Source organism: Stomoxys calcitrans, chromosome 1 (genome assembly GCF_963082655.1).
Source record: "Stomoxys calcitrans chromosome 1, idStoCalc2.1, whole genome shotgun sequence".
Classification (NCBI taxonomy): domain Eukaryota; kingdom Metazoa; phylum Arthropoda; class Insecta; order Diptera; family Muscidae; genus Stomoxys; species Stomoxys calcitrans.
This window is the reverse complement of record NC_081552.1, coordinates 750,077-776,972: the sequence shown is the minus strand read 5'-3', so window position 1 is coordinate 776,972 and position 26,896 is coordinate 750,077. Positions and strand designations below refer to the sequence as shown.

The 26,896-nt window shown below is 36.8% G+C and overlaps 1 protein-coding gene and 1 long non-coding RNA gene across 2 annotated transcripts in view; one reads left to right on the top strand and one right to left on the bottom strand.

Moving 5' to 3' along the window:
* Window positions 1-26,893, bottom strand: part of LOC106096174 (protein naked cuticle) — a 32,289-nt gene extending 5,396 nt beyond the window's left edge. The window contains exons 1-3 of the mRNA XM_013263777.2: window positions 26,330-26,893; window positions 8,978-9,432; window positions 5,196-5,918 (exon numbers count right to left, since the gene is read on the bottom strand). Of these exons, the coding sequence (XP_013119231.2) occupies window positions 5,196-5,918; window positions 8,978-9,432; window positions 26,330-26,393 (1,242 nt within the window). The 5' untranslated portion in view covers window positions 26,394-26,893. The remainder of the gene's footprint in view (window positions 1-5,195; window positions 5,919-8,977; window positions 9,433-26,329) is intronic.
* On the top strand, window positions 17,497-17,951 carry LOC106096176 (uncharacterized). Its single transcript, XR_001222870.2, has 3 exons — window positions 17,497-17,565; window positions 17,619-17,775; window positions 17,850-17,951. It is a non-coding gene; the product is annotated as an uncharacterized LOC106096176 (long non-coding RNA).
* Window positions 26,894-26,896: the final 3 nt, after the last annotated feature.

Below are 26,896 nucleotides of genomic sequence, written 5' to 3'. Positions count from 1 at the left end.
TCTAAACTCCCTTCAAACCGATCATGATTGCCTATTATGGCGATAAATAATTAGTATTTGATGATTGGGGTCACCCATAAACTCCCCCTAAACCAATGCCAATTGGGGTTCAAATTAAAGAAATTTGGGAGTAGAGCACGATGCTGATATTATTTCAGGGCTGAGAACGAACGAATACCCCTTCAACTGGACACATTTGCGGATTATGGCAAAAAGGGGCTCAAATCTGTATATGTTTCATGGCCAAGTGTTTCAGGGACGCCTCACCTCATAAACTCCACCTAAACCACACATATATACCGAATATAGCAATATGTAGCTCCAATGTGTTTTTTGGGAGTGGAGTATGAATCTGATATCTACTTTCGGGGCAAAAAGTTTGGCTACTCCAATCCACCACCAAATCCAAGAGAATGAAGTAGATCTAACATTCAAACTTTAATGGGCGGACCCTCCCTTGACCCTATTTTCAAAAACGCCAGATCTCGGAGATTGGTGGGGCGATTTAAGCGAAATTTAGTTTGTTTATACCTCCAAGGGCACCAGCCAAATGAAATATTAACCAATAATGACAATATGGGACTGAAATGAAATGTATTTGAGACCAGAGCACTAATCTGATATATGGGGATCCGCCTAACCCACAAAAACACCCCCATACCGGACATATTAACCGACCATAGCAATATAAGGCTCCAAAGAACGGTATTTTGGAGAGGAGCACCAATATAATATCCACATTGGCGCGAAATATCTGAAAGGCCGTACTAGAACCCCCCAACAGGACTTATTTCCTGACGTGGCCGTATAGGGCCCCGATAAACTAAGAAAGTGAAAGAAGGCGCAGTGGAGCGGGCCCTGTCCAGCTAGTTCAATTATAAAAAAAACACTGTATTTAGATGTGTATTTGAAAAACAAAAAATCATTGAAATATTTTATATTATATATTTTTAAGCCATGTGGCTTAAAATTACGAAATTGGGCTTATGGGCGTAAAAACTAAACGCGATGTTAAAACTATATGTTTCATCGCTACGAAAAAATTAGCAAATTTAACCCACAAAGCATTGCGAATTCAATGTTCGTAATCTTTCTGAATAGCTTCAAGGATATCAAAATGTAAAAACGCAATTATGCAATGACTTTCTATAATGCTCTTATTGCATCGGATGGCGACAGCAATGCGGTACATCTGCCGTACGCGGTGTAGTAAAACAACTGACCCATAATCCCAAAACGACAGCGTCTGATATGATAATCGGTTAAAAAATTATCAAAAAGATTAATAAAATCATGTTGCAAGAGTGTCGTACGTACGTACAACATATCTTCCCCTAACCGCCAAAAAGATGTTAGCGTCAAAATCAAAACTTTATAGGAAAAGGTTTAGATATTATAAATCATAGCATAACCTACATTGGAATATAATTTTTACATATGTATCACTTCTTTGTTTAATGCATTTAGTGGTAAAAAAAATGCTATGCGCTATGCATTTAAATAAAGACAACGGTATTTATGGCTCTTACAACTTTTTCGCTGCCACAAGAATGCTCTACTTTTAAATAATTAAGAGGTAAGTGCAATTAATACCATTGTTTGAAAGCAAGATAGAAATCTCAATTGAAGTCCTTCACATTTATGCCAATATCCGGATATAGCTGCCATATAAACCGATCTCACGATTTTGGGTCTAAAGCGCAAACAAATCGCATTTATTGTCCGATTACTCTGCATTTTAGAACAATGCATTGTATAAAGCCGCGTGACACTCGAATCGAATATGGGCCAGATCAGGCCATGTTGTTGTTGTAGCCACATTTTCATATGGAATTGGCCGGTTCAAAGGACTGATCGCCGCGGGAACAAGGTGGCCATTGGTTATTTAAAGGCGCCAAAAACTCGCCTTGTTATATCGAGCATCATCGGCACTTAGTATTTGTGCAAGAGCCGATGCCGCCCGGTCTCTCACTGAGACTCTTCGATACTGCTAATTGTCTGCGATTGCCGTTGCAGCTACTCCGTTTTGATTTTAAACATGGATCAGTTGGCCCACTATTGGGCATTTGTTATACTTTTTTGATTGATATGGCACTGATTATTGCTCTGATTGGGTGAAAATAGGTCTTGTAAGCTGCATGAATGCAATATTTGTCCATAATAGATATGGAGAGCGGCCATCGGCCGTCGCAGCTGCCTACACCATCACTTAAGATGGAAAATTACTTTGGGTAAGCACACGAATGCTCAATCCCATGGCAGCCGGTTGTACTTACCGGATTGACCCGATGGATTCCTTCATCGGCAAGGGCTGCCGTCTTAGTGTACAACACACTGCTACAACAACAACAACAACAACACGAATGCTCTAATTCTCGTATGTGCACTCGGTTAGGTTGGGTTAGGATGATGACAAGACCCTAGTCGTCTAGACATCCACGCGTCTAATGAGTAGCCCATTGTAATTATCTACACTGGCCATTTTTGTAGCTTTTTGTTACATGTTCTGAATGAATAAATAAAAAATAAAAATTGTTGTACCAAATTTCAGCAAAATCGGGTAATAAATGCGACTTGTATGGGCCTAAGACCTTAAATCTAGAGATCGCTCTATATGGATGGTATCTGGTCCATTTTCGGCAAGGATATCGGGGATCTTACCGCAGATCATTGTCCTAAATTTCAACCAAATCGGGCAATAAATACCGTTTTTATAAGCCTAAGACTCTAGATCGGAAGATTTGTCTATATAAGGGCTATATTAAGATACAGTCCGATATAGCCCATCTTCAAACTTATCCTGTCTGTGGGAAAAAACAATATGGGCAAAGTTTCGTTTCATATATGGATGGTATCTGGCCCATTTTCGGCAAGGATATCGGGGATCTTACCGCAGATCATTGTCCTAAATTTCAACCACACGGGTAATAAATACCGTTTTTATGAGTCCAAGACTCTAAATCGGGAGATTGGTCTATATAGGGGCTATATCAAAAACTTAACCTGTCTGTGGGAAAAAAAAACAATCTGGGCAAAGATTCGTTACAATTGTTGGATATAAATACTCGTATTACATACATACATAGCGTCCCCTAAGCGCCAAAAAGATGTAAGTGCCCATTCAGTTTTGAATAGGAAAAGTTAATTTACGACTGTTTCCATCTTCTGTTAAAATTTTGTATCGATAATCCCAGACGTTATGATTTTACAGCAATGTAAGTGCCGTTTTAATTAAGGTAGATAAATTCTGTGTCATAATTAAACATTTTATATTTGGAAGTAGAGTACGAATCGAATGTTGAAAAGTAGTGATCAGTATCTGAGGGGTGCCCTACGCTCAAGCAAACCGCCAAAGGGATATATTGGCCTACCGGAACAATATCGGATTCAAATTTAAAGTCTTTGGAAGCATAGTGCGAATCTCAATCCCATGGTAGCCGGTTGTACGTACCGGATTGACCCGATGGATTCCTTCATCGGCAAGTGCGATTTGTGTTAAGATCCTCGACATCCGTGTCGTGTTTATTGCCAGATTTCGCTGAAATTTAACACAGGGAGATGTGTTCGACACCCCGACGTCCGTTTAGTTTACATCCACCATATAGAAAGAACTCCCGATTGTAGGTCTTTCACCCATAAATAGCGTTTACTATGCGATTTTGCTAAAATTAAGTAGAGTGAGCTATGTTAAACCCCTAAACAACCACCTCGAATATGGTGCAAATTGGATCATATTTGGTTATAGCTGCTATATGTATATCGATCTTCCGATTTAGGTCTTGAACTCATATATAACGCTCATTTTTACCCAATTTAGCTGATATTTTGAACAGTGAATTGTGGCAAGATTGGTCCAGTTTGATAATTACATTTCCCTATGCGGAGGTAGCAATCCTCCAAGCTCCAAGGTGAGCAAGCGCGTTCCAGATCAGGCGAACGTCATGCCCATTGGTTATTTAACGACGCCAATAACTCGCCATGTCCCATCGAGTATCATAGGCACTTAGTAGCAATCCTGGAGGTAGCAATCCTCCAAGCTCCAAGGTGAGCAAGCGCGTTCCAGATCAGGCGAACGTCATGCCCATTGGTTATTTAACGACGCCAATAACTCGCCATGTCCCATCGAGTATCATAGGCACTTAGTATGTAAGCAAGAGTCTGTGCCGCCCGACTTCTCACTGAGACCCTCCACTAGACATTGCTGATTGTCCACGACTGCAATTGCAGCTACTCCCTATGCCATATTTCGAGATAGCTCCTATAGATTCAGAGTCATGCATTTTCAATCGGATTTCAACGAAATGTTGTTTATACAAACCCGAGTTAGGCGGTGTCCAATGCTCGGCCCGGCCGAACTTAATGCCTTTTTACTTGTTACCTTTTGATCCCCCATGTCGCCTAGGTCCAAGTATCAAATTGATATACAAAGTTCACCTTTGGATGGAATTTATTACAAAAAAAAACACATACTGTACCCTCCCTCTACCCTACTGTGGCTGACATAAAATCTATAGTTCAACACAGAAAATCCTGCTGTCCCTATGTTTTTGGTAATTAACCTATTTTAGACCACTACCCCTTATTGTAGTGCAATCGCTTTGAAACTTAACGTGTAAGAAGATTTCTGGTCCCCTTATAAATAAATGGCATACTCCTTATTACTTCTATATTGTTTGTAGCGTCAGAGCAATCCGTAAAAATGGGGCTTTTTCAATATAAGTTTGTAACATACAACCAAACATGAAAATGTTCGCCAAGTCACTGGTGCGAAAACGGGGATGGGTTAAGGTGGGGATGGTATTTGTTACCCAATCATCACGTCTGTCCGCATATCCTTTCTATGTTGATTGTCCCTCTGGCGTTTTTTTTTTTTTTTTGTAATTAAGGTGGGGATCGTATTTCTTGCCCAATCATCATCAAAATTTTTTCCAAAGACATTTTTGGTAAAAATTAGTTCCATATTAATGTGTACCAATTTCTTGCTAAGACCTAAAATACTCAACTGAATAACTTGGAATGCACTACCATTCAACTTTGAACGTCGAGTCGCCATAATGTTTCGTAATTTGAATTTATTTGAATTTAATGGCGAAAAATGGAGGATACGCATTTCTCTATTTCCAACAAATTGTTCGCCTTAATAACATGGGACGGTCTAATACCTATGCACATATCAGATTGCGCTTGGAACCTACCTTTTGTTTTCGCGATTTTCGGTGCAATTTTATTCGCGTTGAAGTCACGTTTTTCAAATAGGCCTCATTCTCTGCAGATTTGTTATGTATAGGATAAATGGCAACATTTTGAGTTTCACATTCTCGACAAGTGTCAAGAATGGGGGGGTCTTTCTTCAATTGGTCATATATACTATCATCGGGGTTTGCCGTCTGAACACCCTCTGGCGGCACCAAACAACAGGGCTGCTCTCCCTTCGGTGGCTTCGAAGAGACTCTTCCATTTTTGGACGGTAGTAGGATATTGGCACTAGTATTGATCTGTGTCGTAGGTATTTCACGTTCTTTATCGCTATTACTGTCATCGTCTTCCTCGTCAGACTTTATGATTTTGCGCGGCCTGTAACGATGCAGACGACGTGCAGGTGCATTGTTTGTATCCTTTTGCGATGCAATATTTTGCTGTTCAAACGTGAAGGAACTTGGCGCAACCTTTTTTGTTACTTTAGAAGATTTCGACGTTTTATCATCTGGTGATACCGTAAGGCGGACATTGATCGTTTTACTGCCACTGTGAGGTACCACGACTGATTTACCAATTGATTCATATATGGTGTACACAATACCCACAATGTCGTCCTTAGTAATTTTGCCATGATGCCCATCTAAATCGTAGAATGTAAAAGAAAACTGCAAAGGCTGTGATGATTTGCCACCTTCAACTGAAACATCGCACGTGAATTCCTGCAAGTGAATCAATGAAAAGAGAATATGTTTAGAAGTGATAACAAACAACACGCAATGTACCAAAATGTCGCTAACTATTGTTTAGATCAATACAAATTATGTGAAAGCCTAAAAAATGCTAAAGGTTGATGGACGTAATGGTTAAATTTTCATATCTTTCTTCTTTCTTATATATAAAAATCAAAATCAAAATCAAAAAAAAAACGGCTGAACTGATTATCTTGAAATTATCACAGATGCTGCATGATTATTCCGTGGTGAAAATAGGGTACTACATTTTTTTTATATCTGGAGGGGGAGCGGAGCCTCCCCCTTACCCTAATTTTCAGAAACGCCAGATCTCGCAGATGGGTGGTGCGATTTAAGCGAAATTTTGTGTACCAAAACAAAAATTTGGTATCCAAATTTCGGATGAGCTACATGGGGGGCCGCCCACCCCCTAAACCTCCACAATATATATATATATATAGACCAATCACGACAATATGGGACTCAAATGAAAGATATTTAAGATTAGAGAACGTATCTGATATCCAATTGTCTGATCAAGTATTTGGGGGACCACCCCAACCCCGGACATATGTACCCACCATGGCAATATGGGACTTAAATGAAAGGTATTTACGAGTCGAATACGAATTTTATATCCAAATGTGGGACCAAGTTTCTGGGGATCCACTCCTTCCCCAAAACACCCCCCAAACATGACTTATTTACTGACCATGGCAATATGGGGCTTAAATAAAATCTATTTGAGTGTAAAATACGAATGTGATATCCAAGTGTTTTGGGGGCCGCCCCTCCTCAAAAAATGCCCCATAGAGGACAAATTACGACCATAGCAATAAGGGGCTTAAATGAAAGGTATTTGCGATTAGAAAACGAATTTGATATCTAATTTCGAGGCTAATGCCAATATGGGGTTCAAATAAATGATATATAGATAAATGAGAATAGAGCACGCAGCTAATATTTTTTTAGGGCTTAGTGTTTGGTGGACCACCCCACTCCCAAAAACACCCCTAAATCGGGCATATTTAACGACCATGTCAATGTGGGGCTCATATGAAATTGATACCCAATTTCGGGACCAATTTTCTGGGGTCTACCTGATTCCCAAAATTAATTCATGGTTAAATTATAGAGCAAAACTGAAGATATTTGACGGTGAAACAAAACACGAAACGTGCGTGAGCTGTTTAAACCAGTGTTGCCAAAAAGATAATAGCTTAAAAATCACCCTTTATAAGTTTACCGACGCTGACGAAATGGTTGAAGGGTCGAATTAATATAGTATATTTACAGAAGGAGAGCGACCGGCGGTGGCTTATATTTCGGTAAACTTGAGATCAACGCCCACGACGATTTGCGACTGCGTGATAATAGTACCATTTTCCAGGCAGATTACCTATGTGATTACTCATTTAGAAGCAATTGTGCTTTCCAGAGGAATAAATCGAACTGATATCTATATGTACAACGATAGTCAAGCAGCATTGAAGGCTTTACGAGTTTGAGATCTAAAGTGTTGGTCCTTTTTCGAGACGTTTTATATTGTCTTCAGGGGTTGTTGTTGTTGTAGCCACATTTTCGTGTGGAGGTAACGATCCTCGTCAAGTTCATATAGTTGAGCAAGCTCGTTCCAGTCCAAAGGACCGATCCCCGGGGAAACGGTGGCCATTGGTTTTTAAAAGGCGCCAATAATTGGTTTTGTCATATCGAGCATCAAAGGCATAAATTATTTGTGCAAGAGCCGGTGCCGCCCGGCCTCTCACTGAGACTCTTCGATACCGCTGATTGTCCGCGACTGCCGTTGCAGCTACTCCGTATGGAGCAATCCACTATCTGCAACATGTGCACGCGCCCGGTAGCTCGCAGCTAAGCTTCTTGTGACAGCAATGAACACCACACAAATCGGACCTCAATGTTGTAGCCTGTGTGGTGCTATCCAGGGCCGGGCCTTAAGGGGTATCATAAACTGGCTTTATGCCGGTTTCCTGGACATAAGGATATTTTAGGAAACGAGAACGGGGGCAAGCTTGAGAGATCGCGTGTAAACTTTGCACTTGTGGTCATCTTTGCAAATACTCAAGAATGAAGTTTTGAAGTAAGAAAACATATTGAATTTTACAGAACGCAGTTCTAATGTTAGAAATTATTTTAAAATTTCCCAAAAACCTGATATTCAAAAAAAATCGTTATCAAGATGATGAACAACTTTTTAGAAATTGAATGGAACCCCAATGCAATTCAAGAAACGGAAAACATGGATGATGGTAAGAGATCCACAGAGACTGGTTTCAAACATATCAGAATAGGCGACATATTTGCATCAAGGCACAAAGTTCATGCTCAAGATAAAAATAAATTGGACCATTGTAGTACAATACGATGTAGCTTTAAACTCAGCCGAAGCGCATAGATGGAAAAAAGTAATGGACGAGAAATATGTTCAACTTTGACGAAAATTAGTTCGTGGGTTCTGTGTGTTTTACTTTAGAACAGATATTTAATAGATTGTCCATGTAGCAAGAGTATTGGTTGTCGATTGTAGCATAGTATTGACTCAATACTCTTGCCACCAATCCACCTTTGGCTCAGATAGCTACAAACAAAGAAGGATTGGTCGCTAGAGTAATGACTCAATAGTATGGTTTCGACGATGGTGAAACCTTTAGTCCACAAGTTTATGATATTAGCTGTAGCAGTGGTTGAAGGGTTGGCAAACAATTTCATCAGTATCATTCCATACATTCAGGGAGTGTTATTAATAGAAACGTTAACCTAGCCTACAACAAACATAAAATATTGCTCATTTCTTCTTCAGTTCGTTGAAATAAAACAAAGAATCAGACCAAAATTTTGATTGGACCGGATAGCATAGGCCAGCGTATATATATTTTGAAGTTAGACTTTTTCAATAAGAATATAATTCTGCATTGTCGAAACTATAGAAATTTGCCAAGTTAAACATTTCTGCAGGAGGTACTCGGACTCGGGCCTACATTCATTGAATCTGGCCGCACTCTTTGATATGGGAGAAGTATATCACTTACCTCTAGTCTTATATGTTCATCAGGGCGCGGTTGATGGCGGTGTGCGTGGCGTGCTGATGAATTATTTTGTTGTGTGTCCAGTTGCCCCTCATTATCCAACTGCTGTTGCTGCACATACTCTGCCGTTGCTGCACATTGCCTGCTGCTTGTGATTTTAGTTTGATGTTTTACATTTGCCTCTTTGTAGTTGTTATATGAAGCAGAAGATTGCTTTTGGAGATGCTGTTGGGGTGGGTGATGTTGCTGGGGGTCTTTTGGATTATTATTACTTGAGCTGACCGCGGGGCAATTATTAGGTGTTGCCAACGTATTTATACCAGGAGCTATTTCAGATCTTAAAGGAATATTGTTTTCGCGATCGCTAACCAAAAGCAAATCCGGGGGTGCACTGCAGGAGGACGAAGCGCGTACCTGATTATAGATTAATTCCTCCGAATCTGTAGCGCATTCTTGCACTGCAATAAAATAGTACAAACGTTTAAAAAGCGTGTAAAAATAGTTATTATACAAACATAAAAATAGATGTGAACTAAAATCTTATATTCAATAGCAAAAGTGTGCTTGCTTAAACCGAGTTATTTTCATAATTTATTTCACATTTTACTCAACGTTGCATTGGTATTTTCCAACTTCTTCGGGAGTTTTGTTAAAATTATTGGGTTGCCCAAAAAGTAATTGCGGATTTTTTAAAAGAAAGTAAATGCATTTTTAATAAAACTTGGAATGAACTTTAATCAAATATACTTTTTTTTCACTTTTTCCTAAAGCAAGCTAAAAGTAACAGCTGATAACCAACAGAAGAAAGAATGCAATTACAGAGTCACAAGCTGTGAAAAAATTTGTCAACGCCGACTATATGAAAAATCCGCAATTACTTTTTTGGCAACCCAATAGTATTTCATATTCGTCTTATCACTTATATTCCAAAAACGGGGCAACTGAAAATTCTAGTTCGGTGTTGTCTTTATCTTCTTTGGTGTTTGTTAATATATATTGAATAATGAACACAATAATTAAATTATACGAAATTTTATATATAAATATTTGGCTTCCATCTTTCCCTTATGCAACCCTAAAAACAAAATGATCTGATATACATTTGCATAGACTAATAGACTACGAATTTGGTTTAAAATTTTTTAAAATATTTCCTTAAGTTTAAAAACTTAATGATGGATGAATGAATGACTACTCAAATGAGACAGCTTTAATGAAAAACAAAAAAATTATTGTCTTTTTTTTTCTTTTTGTGCAACCCAAAATGAACTAAGATTCTCAAAATATGTGCATAATTAAGACAATAGAAATTTAATGAGAAGACATAAATAACAAAATATTAAAAATTAAATATAAATATTGCGAAAATTAACACTCAACTTTTAAAAATTGTAGCTGCTCTTACATCATATGATTGCTCTAAAGACGTTGTAAGCTTAGGTTTTAACAATTGCGGGTTCCTAGATGATCTACTAAAACAAATAAATCTACTAATGTCCGTCTGTCTGTCTGTCTGCCTGCCCGTGTGTCTGTCGTCTGTCCATGTTAATTTGTGTTCAAATCGCAATTTTTGTCCGATCATCATCAAATTCGGCACGTTTTTTTTGCCAGGTGACAAAGCCTATTAAAATTGGAAAAAAATCGGCTGAGTTTTAGATATAAATCTCAGACATATGTTACTCCGATTCGGACTAATATTGCAATAATGTTGTCATTTGTTAAACTATTCACACGAATTTTTTTATGACTCTCGACCTTACTAGAAAATGTTTTAGAAATCGGTTCAGATTAAGATTAGCTCCCATACATATATACATAAATCGTCCGATAGCATACATATATGTTAGTCCATCTTTGAGCAATTTGCAATAAAGCTGTGTTCGGGAACTCAAAAACTTGTGCAAATTTGCACAAATTTTTACTGGAAGACATTCGCGTACTTTATTTGCCAGCAGAAGAGAGCCCGAGAGAGAGCAAACTTTGACCTGCAAATTTACTGCACAAATTTTTACTGGAAGACATTCGAGTACTTTATTTGCCAACAGAAGAGAGCGCGAGAGAGAGCACATTTTGACAGTTTGAAAATAGAGAACCTGCAAATTTTTTGCCAGCAAAAAGTTGCAACTTTGAACAGATGTTTTGTAAAGGTCAGCTGCTTCATGAAAAGCAGCCGTTACATGAAAACACAAAAGCAAATGGCAGAGGTAAGTAAAAAAATATAAATATTGTTCCAATCCCATGGCAGCCGGTTGTACGTACCGGATTGACCCGATGAAGTCCTTCATCGGCAAGGGCTGCCTCCTCAGTGTACAACACACTGCTACAAAAACAACATAAATATTGTTTATTGGTAATTATTAAATTTGTTTCTTTTTTATTCACTTTTAATGAAGATTCAACCTCATCAGAGAGCTACGATGAAACCAACGCCGTTCCTTTGAATTAATTAAGGAGGGAAGATGCTACCATAGTAAAGGGTGATTTTTTTGAGGTTAGGATTTTCATGCATTAGTATTTGACAGATCACGTGGGATTTCAGACATGGTGTCAAAGAGAAAGATGCTCAGTATGCTTTGACATTTCATCATGAATAGACTTACTAACGAGCAACGCTTGCAAATCATTGAATTTTATTACCAAAATCAGTGTTCGGTTCGAAATGTGTTCATTCACCGTAACGTTGCGTCCAACAGCATCTTTGAAAAAATACGGTCCAATGATTCCACCAGCGTACAAACCACACCAAACAGTGCATTTTTCGGGATGCATGGGCAGTTCTTGAACGGCTTCTGGTTGCTCTTCACTCCAAATGCGGCAATTTTGCTTATTTACGTAGCCATTCAACCAGAAATGAGCCTCATCGCTGAACAAAATTTGTCAAAATTTGAACACATTTCGAACCGAACACTGATTTTGGTAATAAAATTCAATGATTTGCAAGCGTTGCTCGTTAGTAAGTCTATTCATGATGAAATGTCAAAGCATACTGAGCATCTTTCTCTTTGACACCATGTCTGAAATCCCACGTGATCTGTCAAATACTAATGCATGAAAATCCTAACCTCAAAAAAATCACCCTTTATAAATGGGTCTGGCCGGGCAGTTAAAAGTTACGCACAGTGGGGTTATAAAAAATTAGTGCAATTTAGTTTGCCAATTGCGAACGGATACAGATATCTTCAATGATAACAAAGTGTCCGTAGCCGCCACATTACCAAATAGAAAGCTCCTTTAGCCTCACATCCGTGGTCGTAGCAATTTATCTAGTCACAGTATCTAAAAGCATTATCGGTCTGTACGGCTCCCCCTCGTTCGTGTTGTTGTTGTTGTAGCAGTTTATTGTGTAGTATCTTTCGTCTGCTTGATTCTGTTGAGTGTCAAGACCCAGGAACTCTGCGACTAAGATGGGGTGCGTCCACAGGGATCTGGGTCTGAGTCGAGTGGGTCTGGCCGGGCAGTTAAACAGGTGACGTGTATCGTGCGGTCCCTGGTTACAATCGGGACATACATCTTGCACGTCGGCATCAATCCTAGCTCTGGGGGAATTGAGGCGGCTGCATCTGCCGGAACGTAATTGAGCCAGAACCACTCTGGTTTGCCGGGGGAGGTCGATTTCTTCGGGTGCAATGGGTGGCGGTCGTTCTCCAAGGACTACATTCACCCGGTAGCCAATTAACGCGTCTGCTACCGTGTCTGCATGAATGTTGTTCAGACCCGCTTGATATGCCGCTTGATCTAGAGGTTCTCTCTTCTTACAGAGTCACAAGCTGTGAAAAAATTTGTCAACGCCGACTGTATGAAAAATCCGCAATTACTTTGGGCAACCCAATACAATACAATATCAGAATCAATTACAAAGCCCATTGAGGTGATAGTGTCAGTCGATGTGACAACATTGTTTTGAACAATAATATTTTGAGCTATTGGACTGAGCTCATTGACAAACTCTTCCAATATCTTCATCAAGTTTCGTGATGCAACTTTCTAACGTACCAGAGTCAGTTGTACTTAACAACTGAAAATCATCGGCAGATATTGCTAGGTGTACATGTTCTACACAAGAACGAACGTCATTAACATAGAGCATAAACAAAACTGGTCCCAAGACAGAACCTTGGTACACCAGTAGAAATAGAAATACATTAGAAACACGATCATGGCAGACTACATACTGCGAGCTATTTGACATATAAGACATAAGAAGTCTACAAGAGGTATGTGACAAATTGAAATTGTTGAAGAGTTAAAAAAAAACGTCATGGTCAACAGAATCGAAAGCTTTGCTGAGGTCAAGTGCGGCAAGAATACAGGGATTGTTGACATTTTTGTTAAATTTTTTTCAAAATCGGTTCAGATTTATATTTCGTTTCCATAAACATCGCCCTATTGGCTCATATAAGAGCCGTAGTTATACAATTTTGAAAACATTTGCCGAAATTTGATACGGATGGTTTTATAATCCATTTGAAGACATCCATCGAAGTCCATAAAATTCGGTTTAGAAAAAGATATAGCTACTAATTTCACTTATAATGTAGTTGTAGGGTATTATATAGTCCTTTCCTTACTTGTTGAAAATACATATTTCTCTAAATATTTTGAAGGCGATTCTCATATTATTATGGCTTTTAGGGCCATCGATCCTTCTCGAATCTACATTATTAAATTTGTTTATCACATTTATTTGCGGCCTCCAAATTTTTAAATAGTATTCGTTTTTTTTCAAATACCTTTCGTTAGAATCACATGTTTTCCCTTTCGGTGTACATGCAGTTGGAAAATCTAAGTCTATTTCACAGAAAAAATTCAAAACTAGGTTCAATTAAGAAATTTGTACATTCAAATAAACAATTTGCTGAAATCGGTCCTGTAAAAGAGTTTGTGTTATTGATTAACAATTTTGCAATTTGGATTTATGATAAGCTCAAAAGCTCAATAATTGTTTTAATAAAAATAAATAGGTAGGGCAAGTGCTCTTAAGTTCGGCATGTAACAGTTGTAGTGTTTTTTTAAACTCAAAAATAACTAAAAATATCTAAAACTTTCTATTAATAAAACTGGTCAATAAACATCAATAATATCCTAGACTCTCCTCGTAAACAAAAATATTTGAGCTGAGATTACAGATTACGGCATAAATTCGCGTTTAGTAAGAGGGTAGTGTCCATCAATAAGTGCGAAAGTGCCTGTTCTTAAGAAAAAAACTAGTGGAAGTATCAACTTTATAAGTTAAGAAGGCATAGGCAAATTTAATAATCGCAAAAAATTTTTAATTGTAAAAGACAATCAAAAGAACATTTTAGTCATAAAAATTATTTTAATATTTTTTTTTTAATTTTTTATTCGATGCCGCCTTTAGGGATTATGCAACCTTCAAAAAGCGAATTGGCAGATCGGTTTATAAGGAAGATAGATTAATATATTATCCGATGTAGCCTATCTTCAAAATAACTCCGCCTATGGACGAAAACATAATCTGTACTACGTTGGAGGCCTCCGTGGCACAGAAGTTCGAATCGTAACGAAGAAATCCGAAACAAGTAAAAGCGTGCTAAGTTCGGCCGGGCCGAATCTTATATACCCTCCACCATGGATCGTATTTGTCGAGTTCTTTTCCCGGCATCTCTTCTTAGGCAAAAAAGGATATAAGAAAAGAGTTGCTCTGCTATTAAAACGATATCAAGATATGGTCCGGTTCGAACCACAATTAAATTATATGTTGGAGACCTGTGTAAAATTTCAGGCAATTCGTATAAGAATTGCGCCCATTGGGGCTCACGAAGTAAAATAGAGAGAACGATTTATATGGGATCTGTATCGGGCTATAGACCGATTCAGACCATAATAAACACGTTTGTTGATGGTCATGAGAGGATCCATCGTATACAATTTCAGGCATATCAGATAATAATTGCGACCTCTAGGGGTCAAGAAGTCAAGATCCCAGATCGGTTTATATGGTAGCTACATCAGGTTATGAACCGATTTGAACCTTATTTGACACAGTTGTTGAAAGTAAAAATAAAATACGTCATGCAAAATTTTAGCCAAATCGGATAGGAATTGCGCCCTCTAGAAGCTCAAGAAGTCAAATCCCCAGATCTGTTTATATGACAGCAATATCAGGTTATGGACCGATTTCAACCATACTTGGCACAGTTGTTGGATATCATAACGAAATACTTCGTGCAAAAATTCATTCAAATCGGATAAGAATTGCGCACTCTAGAGGCTCAAGAAGTCAAGACCCGAGATCGGTTTATATGGCAGCTATATCAGGTTATGAACCGATTTTAACCATACTTGGCACAGTTGTTGGATATCATAACAAAACACGTCGTGCAAAAACTCATTCTGATCGGGAAAGAATTGCGCACGCTAGAGGCTCAAGAAGTCAAGACCCAAGATCGGTTTATATGGCAGCTATATCAGGTTATGGACCGATTTGAACTATACTTGGCACAGTTGTTGGATATCATAACAAAACACGTCGTGCAAAATTTCATTCTAATCGGATAAGAATTGCGCTCTCTAGAGGCTCAAAAAGTCAAGACCCAAGATCGGTTTATATGGCAGCTATATCAGGTTCTTGACCAATTTGAACTATACTTTGCACAGTTGTTGGATATCATAACAAAACACGTCGTGCAAAATTTCATTCCAATCGGAGAAGAATTGCGCTCTCTAGAGGCTCAAGAAGTCAAGACCCAAGATCGGTTTATATGGCAGCTATATCAAAACATGGACCGATATGGCCCATTTACAATACCAACCGACCTACACTAATAAGAAGTAATTGTGCAAAATTTCAAGCGGCTAGCTTTACTCCTTCGGAAGTTAGCGTGCTTTCGACAGACAGACGGACGGACGGACGGACGGACAGACGGACGGACATGGCTAGATCGACATAAAATGTCGCGACGATCAAGAATATATATACTTTATGGGGTCTCAGACGAATATTTCGAGTAGTTACAAACAGAATGACGAAATTAGTATACCCCCCATCTTATGGTGGAGGGTATAAAAATGTCACTTAACTGATATAATCGCGCTGTATCCTTTCAAAATTAAAAGTCGAATTTTTTAGCCGAATTTTGAATAAATGAGTTGTAAAGAGAGTCCGTATGATTATCTTCCCTTCGAATATTATCTAATTCGGGCAATATTTGGATATACCTCTTATATAGATTTACCTCTCGATTGGGCTTATTGACTTTATAAATGGCTTATTTTTTAAATCGATTTCCCTGAAATTTCGATAATTGGGGTAGTATTGACCTTTCTAAATACTTTCCCAATACGGTCCACACCGAATCTTAGTTGAATAAAGCTTTTATGTATACCGACCTCCAGATGAGAAATATATAAATACGGCTGCTATATTTCTTTAATTTTTGGCTCAGGCGAACTTACGATTTTTTTTGTTTTTCCTTGTTTTTTTGTGTTAAGTATGCGAGTCAATAAAATAACCAAAATACTATATGCCGACGTCGGGAACTAAAATTTTAAGTTAAAACATCTAAAACAAAACAAAATTACGAATTCTAAAAACCAAATTTTAATTGAATTGAACATTGTTACCCGGAAAGAGGATGGCAAGGATGGCTGGTACACTTACCCTACATTATTGATATTTTTCACAATAATAATAAAAACAAAAAAAATATTACTGGATTAAATTGCAATCATTTTTAAAACTTTAGAAAAATGTTTACTCGATTTGGCCCAGTAACTGGAATCAAAAGGCTAACTACTCGCTGATATTAAGGAAAATTCATATGTCGACTGTTGTGGTCATTGATTTTAGCTAATGTTTTTCATTGCAATCTCGGAAAGATGTCAAACTTGTTTCCCTCTTGCTTTGAGGAAAAGGCGTGTAGCATTTCAACAAATTCGTCTTTCGGCTGTGTCTACTGTGGGCACAATTACTCCATAAAATGATACACACAAAAAATGAATAACAAAAAAAAAAAACCCTATACGTACACAAAAGGCACGCTCTTAAAGCAGAAAGATACAAAAGCCGCCTTACGTCCATACACATGTTCACTGTAGGTACTTTATCACCTTAACGTGGGTCGGAAGTCGTTTTCTTCTTTTTCAAGTTAAGATAGCTATTCGCGTACGTTTAAGGTCGGCTGGCGTAAGTTGTAAGTTTGGAAAAATAATGTTTGGTATCTATTTTGGGATTTTTGATGCATTTTTATCCTGTTTCGTACGATTTAGCGCAAGCCGACTTGTGCGTTCACTAGATTGAATGGACCTCTAATATGTGAAATCTTTAATTAGTTGCTTTGCCGCAAAAACGTTCTAACTATAGGTAGGTGTGTGTAAATATTTTGGTAAATTATTACAATTTTTATTATATCGACCCACTCTAATACAATAGTATGGATACATACCTACTTGCCTTCGCATGGCATATAAATACATACATATATGCATGCGTATGTATGTATGCATTTATATAGATTTCTTGGTATGTTGTATTTACGTAGTATCTTATGAGCTAAAACTTCGTGAGACTGAGTCGTACAATCATCGTTCGAGTGTGGTACATCTGACGGTGGCGGCGCGGCTGCTTAGAGGTTTAAAAGACTATCTTTTTTTGTTGAGAAGAATCAACAAAAGCGGCTTGAAGTATTTTTTGTGTGTTCCTTTTCTTTTAGATGATGCCGCGCTTCGGGCAACAGCACGAACAAAGGAAACAGTACGACATCAAAGATGATGTCGATCTGTAGAGGGCACCATATGAAATGTGGTACAAAAACACACACCAAAATATGTTATACGTGAGAGTGAGTACAACTGGGCTATTTAAAAGTTGTAAAAGCAATTCCCGAGTAAATTATATTTTTTCTATAATATATAGATGATGCCCTTTGAAGCCTAAACTTTGTATACTCTTTACCAAACTTTTTTTATTTTACAATACCAAATAATAAAAAAAAGGCAAAAAATTTAATTAAATTAAGCAGTGCCTATGAGGAATACAAGAATAAAAGTGATTCCCACTACTTTCAATAAACAGATGTCGGCAGTTGAAGTTTAACAAATTAGTCTAACAGGGAACCCCGCTTGACTTGAGGCAGTACATTTTTAGAATTTCGTATTTAGGTTTAGGGAGTAGTTTTCATTCATTTCCAAATTTCGGCTGATATCTTCCTTATGTAGACACTTCATTTTTCGGTGCCGGCTTAGATATTGAGGTAGTCGTCGAGGAAAGCGTTTGGCAAGATTGGTCCAAAAATGCGCTTGCAGTGGCTCTAAAAGTGAACATCGGGTGATATACATATATGGCAGCTATATCTCAATCTGGACCGATTTCTACTAATTCATTAAATTGATATTAAGAGTCATAAGAATATCCTATAAACTCAATATTTTGAATGTTATCAAAAAGGTTAATTGGGTAAATCGGTTCGTATAAGGACTATAACGATAACTTTATTTATGTCTACCATTCTTATTTAACTCGCTATTTAGTTTAAAATCACGCCTCACGCTTAGATAAAAATACATAAAAATTATTTTCTTGATGAAATCAGTACCTTTAAGGGAACTTTATTAACAAAATGTTGAGGTTTTTTTTATTTTAGCGTAGCATTCAACTCCTCCAAATTTTTATCTTAGAGTTTTATCTTCTGTTCTATCCAATTTTTGAAATGGAAATCATGAATGAAAACGGTAATTTTTCAAAACAATTGGGAAAAATGCACGTCCGATTTCGCTGAAATTTTGTATGTGCATACATGAAAAAAAATAATGACAACTATAAACAGCATCTTTTTAGGAAACTCGATATTTGTTTATTAAAACAATTCATATTATAGGATTTTAATAGTATTATCAAAACAAACTCAAAGCAATAGCTCCTAATGTCTCCTGTGATATCTCATAATTCATGAATACTAATAAAGAAAACTATAAAAATCATGAAAAATTTTAAATTTTAAATAACACGTATAGAAATAGGAATAATTAAGATCAAAAGGTCAAAATCGCAAGTGAATGAAAGGTTATAGAGTGAAAGGTTAAAAAGATACGTGAAAAGTTTAAAAGGTAAGTAATTGAAATTTTATAGAGGTAAGTAAAAAATGCAACAACAAGGGATGCAAAACACTAAAAAGATGGACAAAAGTATCAATACAAAGGAGGATAAAGACAATACGAAATTACAGTCTGGAAACATTACAAAAACACAAACATTGCAAAAACATCAAATTCGAAGTTCAACAACAAAAGTCTAAGAAATTGAAGAAAATGAAAAATTACAACAAAACATTTGTAACAGCAAAAACTACAACACCAAATCTGCAGCTAAACTTGCACCAGCATTAAAATCGTAAACCAGAATTATATCAGGTGGCCGCATCAACCTAGATGATAGAACTTGACATGCCAATTCATATTTGGATTCGCCTTACAAAAATATGAACTTTAAAATAAATATTTTTTAAATTGATTTTTGTGCTTTCTGCTGTTATAGTTCTTAAACTTAAATTATATAATGGCACGCGTCTAACGTCCTTAATCGATTTAAGCTTCACGCAGGAAACTTGGTCTTTTGTGTCGCTCCAAAAAAGATTGAAAAAGCGTACAGTGCAATGTCAGACATTAGAATGAAGGAGCCAACATGCATGACAAAATGTTGTCCAGGCTGGTGAGTTCCCTCCAATCTGCCATTTAAAGATATAGTTTTCAAGAATGGCGAGAGGACTATGTGCCTGAAGGCAATTAAAACATAAAAAGATGTTCTTCTATAACTCCTCCTCGACCCCACAAATCAAAAGCATGTCCGTCAACTTCAAAGTCCTGACATTGCAATGAGTGCGTTAGCTTCACCCCATCTAGGAGAGATCCCCAGAACACATCAAATTACCTCATATTGGTGAATATCACAAATTATGAATTATCTTTCGGGGGATACATCAAGCCAATTGGTCAATCATTTCACACGGCTACACACCATAAAGACGACGCCATCCTCGTAGACAACAAACTTTAAATGTCCTCTTCAAATGGCCTGAAAATCCCACGAATATCTGAGAGCTTCAAAAAGTTATGCAAACCTCTCTAGTTAAAATCTTCCTATTTGAGCCCTTTGCTAGTAGAACGTTAATTATTCTGCAGCATTCAACATTAGCTTCACTTGGTAGCTATCTATTTAACCTAGTTAAAACTATGCCTTCTTGATGGTTTTATGGGTTAAGACTTTGGAGCTAATGGGAATTTTGTAAATTTAAAATTTTTTTTCTTACTTGACACTCAAAAATAAATGAACTTGTTGGTCTGATTGGTCGAAACAAATTTGCCGAAAATTTTTTGTCACGGCGAATAGAATTCGGCAATGGCAATTCGTCGATGCGGCCACCTTATAAATGCGCCTTGGTTCAATGTATAAGATTTGAAGTAAATTATGTCAAACTGATATTGGAAACACCACGCTACAAAATTGTTAAAAAAAAAAAACTAACAACTCCCCAAGTAGCCGAACAAAATTTTTTAGTTTCTTAAAAATCGGTTGTTCCTTCAATGATTTTGTTAAATGTAGAAATCTGATTGTGTTCTACAAAATCCCGTGATCCAATATTTCTGGTAAATATGTTCTCATTTTCTCACTCTACTCGAGCTAATCAAATACTCATAGCAAGAGTTCTATCCCATATCAATGGGATGTTTCTATAAGAGCACACTTCAATTTAATTTACTTTCTAACTTCTTGCGTGTTTTCAATTATGACAATGATACATATCGAAAAAACTGCTTCGACACTATGATGAGATACTATAGGATAATTTCTCTTTTATCTATTTTTTTCTTTTTTTATGTTTTCCTTTCGTTTTTTCTTTTTGGTTCTGATTATTGTTAAAAAATAATAATAATAATAAAATTAAAAAACTTGTTGAACTGTTGGAAATTAGTAGATTTGATAGAAATATACAAAAAAAAAATGTGAGTTCCGTAAGACGTAACTGCAATCGAGCATACACTGAAAGAAAAATTAACACCAAATGTGCTATTTTGTTTTTGTATTTGTATTTATTTATTCATTAATCGCCCTATGCCATTTATAAGATATATAAATTATAAGGTTAAGAGAAATTAACATATTTGAAAAAGTGTAATTATAAATAACTTATATAAACAAAAATAAATTAATTAACATATACTGGAATCACAATAAAAAAAATTAGTGGTTTAATTTAAAGTTGACATCAAGTTATTGCAAATTATTAATGCATGTTTGAAAAATAGTTAAAAAGTTCTAACTTAAACGGCCGTCCGTTGGAGATTTTTTGACTGTTTGAAGGCAGATTATTCCAAAGTCTTATCGCAGGTATAAAGAAAAAATCATTTGAAAAATTAGTTTACCATGTCTGATTTGTATATACTTATTTCATCTTGCTTATATTGCAAAGCGTATGAATTCAAACAAATATCCGGGCATATTAGTATACACAATTTCATGGAGGCTTGAGAGAGATTTTGATTTCAAAACATCTTCAAACGATACACCATATAATAGTCTCGCGTATGGGGTAATGTGATCACGACTTGGTAGGTCGTAAACAAATTGGATTACATTTTTATATAAACTTCATATTTAGTTTTCTCAACATTTCTTGAGTGCAACTTGAAAATAATTCGCATACATATATCCGGATTCTTAATAAAGTGTGGCTAAAATTGACATAGAGATTCCTTAGATTTTCATAAGTCCTAACGAATGCCGATTTAATATGGCCACACCACATCAAATTGCTATTGAATATGACCCCAAAACTATTTGCGCACAGAAATGAAAAGAAACAGAAATGTCGTCTGGTTTGCGAAAACATTTAGACCTCCCTGGGTTAAGGCTCAGCCCATTTGCTTTTGCCCAATCTACGACTCTGTCGAGATCAATATTTTAACGGCTAATACATCCCGAAATTCAATCTCTAGCGCACTTATGTACACCTGCATATTATCCGCGTACATGTGAATCTTGGAGTTTTCAACTAATGGATCGCCTTCATTCGACCTAATAACTGAGTTCCCCTCTCCGATCTAAAAAGTTGACTGTCGGGTATGTCAAGCATACTTTATTTCATCGATTTTATTTCTAATACTCTGTACATTAATATGTACAATTCGCAATCCATCTTTTTCATCTTTGGAACCATGTCTGCTATCATTTGTTTCATCCATTATCGGAAAGAAGAAAAAAGGAGAAATCTCCAACTATGACTTGTGCCATCAATGATTCTATAGGTGCAAACGCAAATGGTAAGCATGATTGATAGAAAGTGTAAAAACTCATTAACAACAATTGCACAATACTGGTTCAATTCCATTCACTGACATGCGATATTGAAAATAAATTAAACCCGTTCTTTATTAAGACAATACCGAGAAATATATATGACATAAAGCGTTTACGTTTGACATTGACTAAAGTAACACCAAGATGTATTGATGACGTACCGACTTTTTTCAGTATATATGGAGCTATATCCAAATTCGAAGCGATTTATTGTGTGAGAGACTTTCATAATGTTCCCAATTTCGCAAAGGTGCTTTAAAAAATAAGAGCTGGCTGGGGCGAAAATTATATACCCTCCATTTGTTAAGATCTATGCACTGTTTTTCTTTATAAGCAGACAAGGCAGTTTATATGGGAGCTTTGGCGAGTTATAAGGCTTTCAGACCAAAGCTGTGTTGGACAAACGACTCGTTTTCCCTTCATAGTGCACTGAAAACGTTCCGTTTTGCCTTTACAAATTATAAGGGCAAAACAACTCATTTTCTACAAAAATGGGCCATTCAAGGCATGTGATCCCGAAAAAATGGTAAAAAAGGTTAATATAATTGAATACAATATTATTTGAAAAAAATTGATTATTAGGGTTTTCGTGGCCACGAATTGGAATTTATTTCATCCTATTTGCGTAATAGGAAACTGCATGTTCAAATAAAAAATTGGAAGAGTGGATTGGCTTTGGTGGAACATGGGGTACCGCTAGGTAGTGTATTGGGTCCCCTATTATTTTTGATATACATAAATGATATGCATAATTTGTGATTGTCTGGTCGATTATTCAGTTTCAGACAACTTTATACGTTTATAAAGTAGAATACGTGTTGAAGGAACAACACATATATTGAGAGTAGAATGTTTTTGAATGATTACCAGTGTAAATTTCGTAGTGGTATAAGTAACACTACACTCCTTCTTGGCTTAACCGACTCTATTAGACGCTGTCTATCTGACCACAAGATGTGTGTTCTTCTATCACTGGATCTTGAAAAGGCGTTCAATAGAGTGGATTACTTTAATGTGATTTCCAAATTAGCCACGAGATATGGATTTGGGGGCAGTTGATGTATTCTTATCTGGCAGGGAGGGAGCGATATGTTCATGTCAATAGCATATCTTCGGCAACTCTTCCAGTAAAAAGTGGGGTTCCCCAGGGATCAGTCCTGGGTCCACTTCTTTTTATACTTTTTTTGACAGATGTATTTGATGCCATTGGGAATTGTTACGTTCCTTACGCCCATGCGGACGAAGTGCAACTTATCATTAAAGGCGATTTTCGCTATATAGATGTTGCATGCTGTAGAGTAGTCATATATTGGAGTGCAAATTGAATTTGTTCAAAGCATGAAGTGTTTGGGCCTAATAATTGATGACAAGCTCTCGTTTAAACCTCATTTTAACAGCGAAGGTCTTTCCCTCCTAGTAATGCTGACAACATTTGTGAGGTATTATGCCATGTAAAAACTTCTCTCGGACTCGGCTTTAAAAAGCAGGCCCCTTGAGTTGAATCGGACTGCACTCAAGTTTGCCCCAGTTCCTTAGTGGAATGTTCATGGTCTGCAGTTTGCATCACACGCCGTTCTTGCACTTCGGCAGCTTTACAATACAGATTTGGTAATGCCTCCCGCAGTTTATATAGCCTTGCCTCCCGAATATTTTATATAGCCTTGAGGTCTTTTCTGGGATCACTGGTTGTAATATGATGAAGGTGCAACTAGCCATTAACAGAGTAGTGTGTTATATATTCTCCAATTTTTGAAATGCTCTTTTCAGGATTTTGTGAGTTTTCGGTTGCTCGTTTTGTTCTACAAAATCTTTAAAACCCGAGCTCCTAATTTTCAGCCGAAAGCTTTATCTTCTGTCGCTCAGTGCGTGCTAATCAATTGGTTATTTCCAGAGTAAGACCATTTATGGCACACTGATTTACAGTGCGAGTAGCTTGGTTATTTAATACGCTACCAGGTTATCTCAGAATATTGGAAGAGAAAATATATCTTAACAATAGTGCATCATAAAAATTACGTCAGGGTCTTGAAATAGAAATTTACAAAACGTCTCAACGATTGTGATGTACGAGTTAAGCAAAACAAGTCGATGAACATACAGTTATGTGCAAAAAAGTAGGGACAGCGGATAGACGGACAAATAAAGGATTCTAAAGCACGTAAAATGAGATCTAAATGAAATCATTTATAGAATAGAATTTTATAGAATTTTTTGATGAATGTAGAATTCAAAAACAACTGCCGTTACGAATATATCAAACATGTAATGACATTTTACAAGAAAGCACTTTGCTACAAAAAGTCCATTTTTAGGCTTTGCAAAATAATAGGGACAGTAAGGCGGTACGTTTAAAAATGTAGAAAATGCATTAAAAGCTGTTACTCCAAGGTGATTAGAAAACTGTTATTTCTTTATAGAAATGTAAAAACAAGAGTATAGTTGAAATCTTGTTTTAATTGCAGTTTTTCTCCTTGTAACCTAAGCAGATCGAGTGACTGTGACCCTTTACCAAGAAAATATATGCAAAACTAGGCTGGAGTGCAGTTTACGGGGAAAATCGCAAAATAAAAAACAAATTTTTTGCATACCCCAGGCACATGAATATGAAGTCCGTCTTTGGGGTTCGGGCCTGGGGGCCTCCAAACGGGCCTTCACCCTCGTCAAACGAAATAAAGCCGAATAAAGGCAACATGGTACTCAAATTGAAGGAAATTTTTTGCAGAACACGAATATGACATATTTCAAACGAAAAAATCGCACAGTGTACAACACTCTGCTACAACAACAACAAATACAACACGGTATATAGGTACCACTTTTACTTTCAAAATCTATTTGAGCCGCCCATCCTGCCAAATCCTATAATTTTTCAAGCCCTCCGACCAAATGCTATTATTTTTCAATGCCCACGGACAAAGTTGATAGAAAAAGCCCAAAACGGCAACACTTCAAGTGACCTAGTTTTGTTTCATCATAAAGGACGGATATATAATTCTCATTCTCATAGGCGTTTGACTTCGAATACTGGAAAAATGGACAAGATATTTGGTAGAGAATAAACATTACTCGCAAGAAGAATCTATGTCTTAATGTTAAATTATTTTATACATATTTCATATCGTCGTCGTCATATTTTCAGATTATGGAAATTTATTAAATGAAATGCATACTTTAAGCGAACATATATAGGCGACGAGCGTACTAATTTCGTCGGCATCACGAATGGCTGACCAATTTTTCATTGTGTACGAAACATCATCCCCTTTCATTTTGAATTTTCTTTGAAATATTCCGTCCACGGGTCGCTCGACGTCTCCTGCGCATCAGAGACGGCAATGCAATAACGAAATATCTCAGACCACAATCATTTATACAAATTTATAGAAAGGCATTTGCTGCTTAAGCTGTAGGTTTTGATTGAGGCTGTCAGTCTCAATTTATAGGAGCATCTGCTCATTTCTTAAGTACAACAAATTTTCGATGAATTATTTTTATTAAAACGATTGAACAATTTGGAAAATCGCAAGCGATTCAAGTGTGACAAGTGTTCTTCGTCTAAAAAGTACCGTACCATTCGCTTTAGCTCTCATCTCTGCTGTGCTTCAGTAAGTCGAACAAAAAAAAAACAACCACACTCACGCACACAAACTCTGCATAGTTTCTTTGTCGTAGCAACCATTTGTTTACATCGGTTCTCCGATTTATGTTTTGTTTTTCTTGCTCTCATAGTAAATTTTATCTCGCTGAGCGTTACTGTGGCGGGTCGGCGTCGGCTATTCAAAGCGATCAATTATTATACCTTTGAATGGGCCCGCCGCCACAATTTGTCTGTCTGTTCGTCGAGTACAATACATGAAACATGTTTTCTACTTCCGAACACAGACAAACCGACTGATGACTGGACGCTTACTTTGGGATATTTGAGCAAAACTTTTCAGATATCGAATATTTTGTATATTTGCTCTCAAACTATTTGGGCCTTTTTTAATTTTTTTTTTTCAATTTTCATAGCTTTTCCTGAGGATTTATTAACATAAACTTACCAGAAAATTGTTTATATCCTCCAAGAATTTTATGTTTCCACCACTTTACCAGGTTTCCCGCCATTATAGCTGTGCGAATAGAAATTTAGTGGGTCTACTATAAATTCATTTGTTGAGACCCCGATGTTATTGAATATATCATCTGCGACGGGGTCCTTCGGACTATATGTAAATAACAAGGACGCTTCTAGACAGGCATATTCCCCAACACAACGTTTTATATTTTTATGTTGTTTTTTCTATATTTACGCTAACTGAAATATTTTTCTTTTCGTTTCTCTTTTAATTTAACGCACAAATTGAAAAAGGGAATGATGAAACGAGACGATAGGCGTAAATTATGTACACACAACAAACAAATACAAATTTTCTCCTGTTTTAAAATTTTACAAATTAAGGCTTGAATGCAAGTCGTCTAATTATTCACATATTCTATATTTTCATTACTCCTTTAAATTATCAAAGAATCGAATCCGAAGTAAAAACGGGAATGGCCGTGAGAAACAAACACTCAACAACTTTACTTATGTACTTTTAAGACTTTTACGTGAAGTAAATGGTAAAATG